General features: G+C 36.7%; 1 protein-coding gene across 2 annotated transcripts; it reads right to left on the bottom strand.

The window, feature by feature from the left end:
• Positions 1-1027: 1027 nt before the first annotated feature.
• Positions 1028-4223, bottom strand: LOC133793494 (F-box/LRR-repeat protein 10). 2 transcript variants are annotated; one of them, XM_062230834.1, is made up of 4 exons: positions 3920-4223; positions 3518-3723; positions 3278-3371; positions 1028-2798 (listed from the first exon to the last, which is right to left on the bottom strand). In XM_062230834.1, the coding sequence occupies exons 1-4, from the start codon at positions 4106-4108 to the stop codon at positions 1356-1358; spliced, it is 1932 nt and encodes a 643-aa protein (XP_062086818.1). In that variant the 5' UTR covers positions 4109-4223; the 3' UTR covers positions 1028-1355. The 2 variants fall into 2 exon arrangements, with proteins under 2 accessions (XP_062086818.1, XP_062086824.1); XM_062230840.1 differs by lacking the exons at positions 3278-3371; positions 3920-4223 and having other exon boundaries at positions 3518-3641.
• Between the last annotated feature and the right edge of the window lie 5980 nt (positions 4224-10203).

The raw sequence follows: 10203 nt of genomic DNA, 5'->3' as shown, positions 1-10203 counted from the left end.
CGGGGTCCTACTATTTATCCAAGTTAATCAATAAAAAGTAAAAAAAAAGTAATTTATTTTATTTTAAAGAAAATAGGAAAGATATAAAAAATGAAGTGGAAAAAAAAAGTAAAGGAAAGAAAAAAAAAATGTATTCTCTCACCCACTTGTTTGGTAGAAAAGTGAAAGAAAATTACTTTATTTATTTTCTTTGTTTAGTATTTGAGTTAAAATTGAGAGGTAAGAAATCTATTTTGACATTTTTATTTTTATATTTATATGTTATTTATACTCATATTAATCTTTATATGTATTACTTCTTATTTTAATTCTAAAATTTTATAAACTATCCTGCCTATTATTGAAAATTAGAATTTTTTTAACAAAATAAATAACTATGCCTACCTTTTTTTATTTTTGTTTCTTTCTTTTCTTTCATATTCTTAAAATAAAACATATAAATAATTTAGACTAAATAAATAAACGAGCAAATATAAAAAGTTAAAAATATATATATTATTTTTTAGTGGTATATAAAAATATGAAGATAAAACATAAATGAATAATTTTAACTTATAAAGTTAAAAAAAAGTATTGTGAACAAATAAGATGTTTATATTGATAATAGTAATGATATTCAAGCATAAATAAAATAAAATAAATATGTTTGAAAAATTCATTTATTAAAAAAGAAATAGAAAATTGTAAGAGTAACACAAGGTTGTTTTAGTCGAATAAATATTTGTTGTGGCTCCTACTTTTTTTTTCCTCTCACTTTTCTTTTCCTCCACATCTTCTCTTCTACAAAACAACTTTCACTTTTGCTTCTCTCCAATTTTCTCTCCAAAACTTTCTTTCCTCCTATTTTTCTTTCCTAACAAAGAAGGTTAGATTCCACCACTTTTCTCCCCACTGGTCCGACCAACTTGGCATTTATTTTATCCAATAACAATTCTTTCCATCAATAATCCACTCTGTATTAGATAAATTCGCATTTAGTGCTTTGTCAAACAAAGTTTGATAGCAGTAATTGAACTGACAATTATGCTTTCAAAATGCAAATGTAATTATCTAGTCATTTCTTACAATAAAATCCACTCCACAAGCTAACACTATTTCTTCACACTAGACCAATGTTAATTCATCCTAATTGGGACAGATGATACAAGACAGTGGTCAAACCAAAACCTCCCACACCAGTTATGAAGGAAGGTAGGTAGGTAGCTCGGGTTCCACATTATTTTCCAATAATATAACCTAACATAAACAAGCTTCATAGTTGTAAGTAGTCCAACATTAAATACATATAAAGAAACAGAAATTTATATAAGTATACATCAAATAAAATAAACAATGAAATTCTTCTCCTGATCAAATTACTCCATTAGTTCTGCATCAACCATCTCCTCGTCTTCAATGTCACCATCAACTTCACCTTCTAAGAGCCATTGTTCAAGCTCGTCCTCTTCATCGTAGTCATGCATGTTCAAACCATCGGAGCTATCCCATTGTTCGGGGCCCAGCTCCTCACCACGGCAAGCTACATGTAGGAACGGTCTATTCCGAGCCAAGGCATCTACCATATCTCTATTTACGATCCCTGTCACCCCCAGCCATCTCAGCCTTGGAAAGTAAGGCCTCTTCAACCAGCGGAATGAAAGCTGTGTGATGCCGCCACAGTTATATAGATCTAACAACCGTAAGCCATTGCCATGCCACCTCTCTTCGTCGACTTGCATTGAGGCCAATGCCATGACTGAAGTGTCACCAATGAGTGGGCACTGTCGCATTCTCAATTCAACAACTGGAATCCGACTTTTCGCCAGTAACAGGATTCCATTATCAGAAAGATGGGGAAGATTGGATAGGTCCAACTCTCGCAACTCTGTTATTAGACAGCCCTCAAAAAGAGCAGAAATGAATTTATCTGTTATCTTTTTGCACCCTCTAACGGATAATGAAACAAGGGACTGTATAACACTCGGTCTCAAGAATGATAATCCCATGTCACTTATATCAGAGCCATCCAGTAGTAAAGATTTTAATTTTGTCAGATTCCTTATGGCTAGAAGGGCTTCATCCCCAAGGTTTCTGCAGCATCTCAAGTCAAGAATTTTGAGGTTCTTATTAGATGCCAAACTGGCAACAGCTTGGTTTGTTAAAAGACTACACCATCTCAAGCTAACATGCAACAAGGAAAGGGAAGTAGCAGAAATATCATGAAAAATTAAATCAGTTAATTGAGTCCCATGAGAAACCTTAAGCTTGTATAACTTGGAGCAGGCATGAAATATTGTTTTGAAACCTGTGTCAGTAACTCGACAAAAGCCTCCAAGACATATGCTTTCCATATCCGTGCACTTGTCGGCCATTAAGAGGAGTCCAAGATCATTTACTCTCCTGAAATAGGTAAGGAGGAACTCCTGGCTCCGGATCAAAGAGAGATATTTCAGTTTCCCATGATGATTAATTTGTTGAAGGCCATTGTTTGTAAGGTCAAGTGTAAGGCTTGGTTCAATAATTGGTGCATCTCGAAGGTCCAAATGGGATAAGGAGATGAGACCTTTAGAAATTGTAGTGACCATTGTATCAGTAATATAGTCCACTGAAAGACACAATTTTTGAATGTTTGGCAAGATCGAAGGTCGAATATGATTTGGTGACTGAAGGAATCCCAGATTTGGGCTAAGTAGTTCAGTCACCATTACAGATGAAATGTAGCCAATCTCAAGAGAAACGAGTTTTTCTGAGGCCAAAGCCCATACTCGAGCAAAATTATGACGAAGAAACAATGACACATCAAACATGAGGACAAGTCCCTACCAAAGTAGTAAACATAAGTGTGAGGTGATAAACTACAAGCAATAAAAATACAACAAACAGATTATAAATGCATATTATAGAAAATGAAAAGATACATTACACATGAATAGCTAAGATGAGAGAGATTTAAAGAATAATTTTAAATATGAATGAAGTTGAAACATGATCTATTTTCATATCAAAGACAGTACAATCCTTTTAGTAATAGATATTTAAGAATTGGGTCAAAAAAGGCAGTACAAGGCATAAACCATTATCCACGCAGCTGGGATAGATATTACACCTGGTTAGATTTGAAGTGTTACTACTGATATTAATATCATCCCATAAGCCGGATTATTAAGACGTTAAATCGTTAATGCAAGACCAACCAAGCTCCAAAATCAACGGACGCCAACTTATTTTTATATCTAATAAACCATTTTCTTAATCAATCATGCTAATATTAATGGCTTTATTGTTGCTATTTCCTTACTTCTAATTGAGGGCAACCACCAAGCAACTCCTCCAAATCAGAAATATGTATAGCCCGTCCTCGTTTTTCAGCCACGGACCCCAAGAAGAGAGATCTGGAGACCCATTATTTGAAATAGGATATGAAACCATAAATTCATACTTTAGACGAACTCAATACTAAAAAATGTTCACGGACAATCATACACGTACTTGAACGAGCATATTAGTGTGAGAAATTTGATAGCAGGTAGTAGCAAACCTTAGGTCCTTGCACATGTTTCCAATATCAGAAAGCAATTTCCCACTAAAATCAGCGCAATTGATCAGAGAAAGCTCCTGCAAAGAAGGCCGCACCAAAGTCTGGATCGCCGAATCATCAAGACGATTACAATCAACCTTGAGGCTCCTCACGCACGGGTTCGGTGGCATTAGAGGCCTCAGCAAATCAAGCGAAGGTGCAACATCCTAATGCAACAATAATAATTATAATAAAAGCATATAGTTGAACCAAAAAAGAAAAACAATTAGCAATTTTTCGAAATTTAGAGATGAAAAAACACTGAGAAACTCGAAAACTTTCAATATTCAGAAATGAAACCCATGATGATTTTGGTGAAATTAAGAGGATAAAGGTAAGTATTTGAGATCGAGATAGACATACGAGAAGGTGAAAAGTGGGGACGAAGGAAAGGATGTGAGAAACGCAGGAATTGAAGGTCTTGCATGTGGTGGCGCAGGAGCAAATGGAGGAGACGTCAAGCTTGGTGAAGATGGTGGCCAGTAGAGCCGACGGCAGCAGATCCAGACTCTCATTCTCAGACCCGCCATTGCTATCCTGCTCCGTCGCCATTGTTCCCCGTTCTGCAAGCAAAATTTGAATCTTGAAGGGGAGATTGGGTTTTGAGTTCGAGTTTTGACCGTCGTTAGTTATCAAAACATTGTAGGTTGCAGATTGAGAAGTCCCAACTAAAGTTGTAAATACGGGCTAGCAGGGTATGAAACCAGCACGAGTCCTGAGGCACGAGCACGACACTGGCAAAAAAAATATGAGTGAGGGCCCATCCAGGACACGAATTGAAAATTGACATGGTACGGTACAATATAAGTCTGAGCACGACACGGCATAACAAGCCCGAAGGCATGACACGAAAGCACAAACAAACTAGTCCGAAAGCAAAACACGATAGAAAGCTTAATATTTTGACATTAATAATCATAATAAATTTTTATTTGTCAATTATTAATAAATTAAAATAATAATAGAAGTCTTATTTTTCTCAATGTTTATATTTTTATAATTATATTAATTTATTTTAAGATTTGTGAGTTAATTTTTTTAGCATTTATTAATAAGTATTAAAATTCTAATAATTATCTTTGATATAATTTTGTGTAAAATATTGTTAAAAAGTATATAAAAATATCTAAAATTATAATTTAAATAAATAAATATATTTAGTTTGGTAGTAAGTCCATTGATGGTTAAAGATGAAGTAGATGATTCAATTCTCCATTCTCACATTTTTATGGCAATAATAAAGTGGGCCCAAATTTGAGCCGAATATAGAAAGTGGGCCAGCCCGAATAAGGAAAGTGAGCCGACCCGACTTGGGCCCGACACGGCACGACATGGGCCATGCTGGGCCTACTCTTTCAAAAATGGGTCGGCCCGGCCCGTATTTATCAGAGGCACGAAAATATGGGTCAGGTTGGGCCGGCCCACATTTACAGCTCTAGTCCCAACAACTACGAACAATAGATAAATCTTTAAAATTTTAAAGAAGCAACCCATAAAATTAAAGTATGGTGGGTATCGGATCCGGTAACCTATTTGTCTAAAACTAATCAAATCATTAGATGTTAGAAATTATAATTAGAGTTTTTTAATTGGACTTGATTTAATATTAGCTTAAAAAAAATACAAGATCTTATTAAAAATAAATATCATATCTAAATGTTTAAATTAATTAATAAAATTACCCAATTATTAAGTCTCAAAAGAACCAAAAACAACAACAAAAAATAAAACAACATAATAAGACATTCAATTTCATAAAATATATTCTATTCAATAGTAATACCTTCAATTCGAACAAGGAACTCTACAACTAAAATAAAAATACATCAAAAGTAATATTAATATTTTAAATTTTTTTAATATATATTTATAAGTAAATTCTTTAGTCTCTCATGTAACATAGTCCAACAAGTGGGACCCAAAATTTTTTGCCATGTGTCAAGCTATGAATAATTTTGGTGTTTTTCTTTTTTAAACTTTATATCTGATGAATCGGTTATGTAAACTGGTTGTGAAAAGTTGTGTCGATGTGGCTGTGAAAAGTAAGGATATAAAAGTAATTTTCAGTCCAAAAAGTGTATAGTCGAGGGCAATAAAGTAAAATTGGTATTGTGTTTGAACTTATTTACAATATTGGGTAAGTAATTTTTTGATGCCGCTAAGTAATTTTTAATGAAATGGTCAGTAATAACGTTGTATCGGAAGTAAAAATCTTTAAGTAATTTTTATTTGTTTTTTTTGCGTATAAGTAACATTTTTATGCCGGTAAGTAATATTTAATTGAGTAGTGAGTAATAACGTTATAGTTGAAAGTAAAAAAGCCTGAAGTAAACATTGTTTGTTCTTTTGCGTGTAGCAAATGAATTGTCTTCGGAAATGTTTCAATTTTGTTTTACTAGTTTAATGCTTAGAAGAATGAATTACTCTTGATTAGGTAGCTTTAGGTTGTATAGTTAATTTAAATATAATTTTGGTCATTTTATGGTATTTGGTACATAAGAATTTCCCTTTGTATAAGTAATTTTATAATCCTCTGTTTTGTAACACAATTATAGTACAATATTAATAATACTACTAAATGTACCCTAGTTAAGTATGACGATATAATAATTATTTGGTTGCTTGATTAGGAGTCGTTACTTGTTTAAATTTTGTTTGTGATTGAAATATTTATGCCATAAATAATAACAAGTGATAGTTGTGAGTGTAATTTATGGAGAATAAATATATAATATGAAAGTTAGAAGATGATTAATTGATGAATTATTCCTACTGTAACTTTTTTTAGTTCAGTTGACATGTACTGTGAAATACATAGGTTTAAATTGGAGACCACATTGGGGGCTTGGTTGATGAGGAAATTATTATTTGGTTATTGATTGCATGAAAGATGGGGTCAATTAATTGAGATGTGTCGATTGTACGAATATGTCGTATTGGTGGTGGTAGAACATCCCCGATCACGATTGTATAATCTAAGCTATGGTGATTGAAAACGAATACACCCATCTGGTTTAGCGTTAAAACTCTTTCACCATTTGACCATACTTGCCTTTATCATAAAGCAAATTATTTTAAAATGATTTATGCTAGAGCAACATGTGTCAACATGTATGAATGAGGCTCGATAAAATGGTTTAATAATAATAATAATAATAATAAAATCCAACAATGATTGGAATCCAATGAGCACATCTCATGAGCCTTAGTTGTCTCATGATCATCATAGAGAGCCTTATTAGCTGCATTACTCATGTTGACAATATTGCACTAGTAATACATTTTAGACCAAATGAGAATCAGATAAATGGTACTCATGTTAACAACATAAGAAATTTACTTGGTTCAAACAAGTATGACCTAAATCAAGTGGATGGGACTAACACTCTTTAGTAAGAACAAATCGAGATCAGTACAAAGTTATATAATCCGAATAAGAACTTTGTTTTTATTTTTCAAACTCTCATCAACATAATAAAAGAACCCAGAACAACCTTTGTCAGTGTTGAATACAATATGAGATCTAAGTTACATATTCTCTCTATACCAACTTGAGTCTAAAGATCGTTTTCAACCACTAAAATTGTCAAATACTCAAATTGCAATCATTACTGCTTTATGTTGTGACAGTTGAACTGTGCTTAAGTCCAATCTGAGAAAGTTTGGGAGCAAATAGTAGGTTAAGAGATTTTAACCTTACATGATACTATGATGAGAGTTTTAGTCCAGTTGATGGAGAGGAATGCAGACTGCATCTAATTTGCATAATTTGTACATCAAGATTGTTCATTAGTGCACACTCTGGGAAGAGCCAAAGACAATTTCACAATGTACATAATTTCAAGACAAGTTAGTTCAACAATGTAAAACTCAATGAGAGTAATGATAAAAATGAAAGGAGAAAAATGATCAATAAGAAATGAAACTTAACAAGACAAAGAGCATGTGACTATATATTTATGAAAATGCTGATTATTACAGGAAAAACACAGCACATTGTATAGACAATATAAAGATGAGATTATGAGCTAGAGAAGTACAAACCTAATCAACATTTGATCCCTTGGGATGCGCTCATAATCAAATCTTTATCCTAAAGGCTATACTGTTGTACACAAATAACAATATAAAAAGAACTTATCTCTTTTTCTATTTGAAATTGATTAATCAACTAAGAGGCAAAGCTGCAGATGGCTGATATGACATAAAACAAACAAATAATGCATTATGAGTTTCACTAATGATAACTCTACAAAATAGAGTTATTTTACCACTTTTTATGTGCTAATTGTTGCTTAATTCTTGAGTTTTTAAGTAATTTATTAAGTTTTTAAGTAATTTTGAATTGATTAGTCTTATTTTGATTTTATATAATTTTGTGTGTTTTTATAGTTATTTTGTTGTAAATATTGTAGTTAATTATTTGAATTATTGTTGTTTAATTTGAGGTCAAAAAATGTTGTATTATTGAACTTAAATGTTTAATAGAAATTAAGTTTTAATTAATATTTTCATGGAATTTATGAGGTATATTTGATTATTGAAAATATTTAGTTTTAATTTAATTTATATTTGTTTTATAGGTGTTATCCCCATTTCCTCTCAGGGTTTTGGGCCCTCGCCCCGGCCCACGGTCAGAGGGGCCGGTTCGGTATTCGGGCCCAACCCGCGGACTACGGACTGGGCCTGTGCAGGAAGGTCCGGGAAGTATCTCCGGGTTCATGATTCGGCTCGAACGGTCCCGGCATTGTCCAGAGTGCCCCGGATCATCGCGGCCATCGCGTCCCGCTCCCGGACCCAGAATGGTCCGGGTCCGAAGTAAACACAGCGGGCCCAAGGTAAACTAACCTGGACCGCTTCATCCCCAGGCTATGGGCCAGGCGTCCAGGACACTGTAGCCGCCTCATTTCGCGTGGGTCTTGTCCCCCCACTTTTCACCTGCAGAAAGGGTCTCCTTTGGATTGTCTGCTGGCGTGTCAGGACTGCGCAGCCAAGTACTCTGACCGGTCTTGTCCCCTGAATCTGCCTCGTGATTCGAAGTGGTCAGAGCCGAAGTGCCGTTTTGTCGGGAGAATGCTTGCATCTCAGGGCAACTAATTGGGCCTGAGCTGGTTTGGGCTTGATGTACTAAATATCTTTTTAGCTCGGACCTCTACTAGGAAGGCCCCCTGTACGCATATTCCAAATGGGCCCGGGTCAGGCCCGGCCCAAACCTGGTGTCCCCCTCATTCCATAAATATAAGTTGTAATGCTCCATAGAAAAGGGGCAGAAACTCTGCTGAAAGACAGTGAGACAACTCCATTGTAAAAGCTTATTCTAGCTCTAATACAGATTTATATACAGACTCGTGGAATAAGGCTAGTTAACGCCCCAACCACGTAAAAACCTTGTGTCGATCCTCTATTCTCTTTATTATAATCAGTAAATATCCTTCTTTAGGAGAGTTGCCGAAAATCTCGGTTAACAGTTTGGTGCTTTCATTGAGAGCTGAAGGAAGCTAGCGCCAACGTCAGGCCTTTACTACGATGGTGAACACTCGTAACACCACCTTCGACCCTGCCAACCCGGAGCAGGGCAACGGAGACCCACTACCTTCTCAGCGCGTCCCTCAGAACCTGCCTGAAGACGTGCCTCCTCAGACATCTCACCAAGACGAGTCGCAAGACTACGAGGGTGAGACGGAGTACGAAGTAGGAAATGAAGAAGAGTACTATGAGGAGGAGAACGAGGGGGAGTATCATGATGAAGCTGCGGATCCCGAGGTCCCTCGCGATGATCAGCAAGACCCGGAGGTGACTAGACTGAGGCAGCAGATCCAGGATCAGGAAGCCAGGATGGCTGAGCAGGCGAGGGCGCACCGCCGGGTGCAAGAGTCTCTCCATGCCCTGCAAGCGCTGATGGCCGCGCAGGGCCCGGCGGCCAACCCCGCAGGTGGCCCGCGCCCAGAAACGCAACATCCCGCTCCCCAAGCGCAAACCGAGGGCCCCAGGGGGGCCAGCCCGATCCGTTTCCCAGAGCCTCCCCCCGACACGGCTCCGAAAGTCCCGGACAAGGAGCGACGGGCGACTCGGAAAAAGACTACCCCCGTCAGTAAAGCCGGGGCACGTTCACGACCGTTACCTAGGAAAGAGAAGGTGTGCCCCGTCCCACGACGAGGCCACCCAATCGATCCGCAGGGGGTACGGCCGCAGGACGATCAGCCCCGGCCCGCCCCAAGGGCGAACGGGAGGGAAAAGTTTTTGCACCCGAGTGCCTCGGTCAACAAGAACCATCGGGAAAGATCCCTGTAACGCCCTACTACCTTAGAGCCGTTACTAAGTGAGTTTAAAACAGGAATTGTGCATTTAATAGACTCAAAGTGGTTTCTAAAACCAAAAGTGTGATTAAACCAGAGTTTAAGGCTGTATTCTTTTAAAATGTTTAACTTCATTGAAAACGTTAAATATAAAACATCTGGGATCCCAAAATAAGGTTTACAAAATGTTTACAACACCAAAATAGATTTACACTTGATCAGCTATCAAAAGAATGGTTAAATACAGCCATATACAAAATGCCCCCAACCAAAGCAGTCGGGCAGGCCGAACATGTACGCGCCGCCCCCACGCTCTCCATACTCATGGCCGGTTGACTGACTCCTTGCTTT

Source organism: Humulus lupulus, chromosome 1 (assembly GCF_963169125.1).
Source record: "Humulus lupulus chromosome 1, drHumLupu1.1, whole genome shotgun sequence".
Classification (NCBI taxonomy): Eukaryota; Viridiplantae; Streptophyta; class Magnoliopsida; order Rosales; family Cannabaceae; genus Humulus; species Humulus lupulus.
The sequence above is the reverse complement of the archived record's forward strand: the minus strand, read 5'-3'. Positions and strand labels throughout refer to the sequence as shown.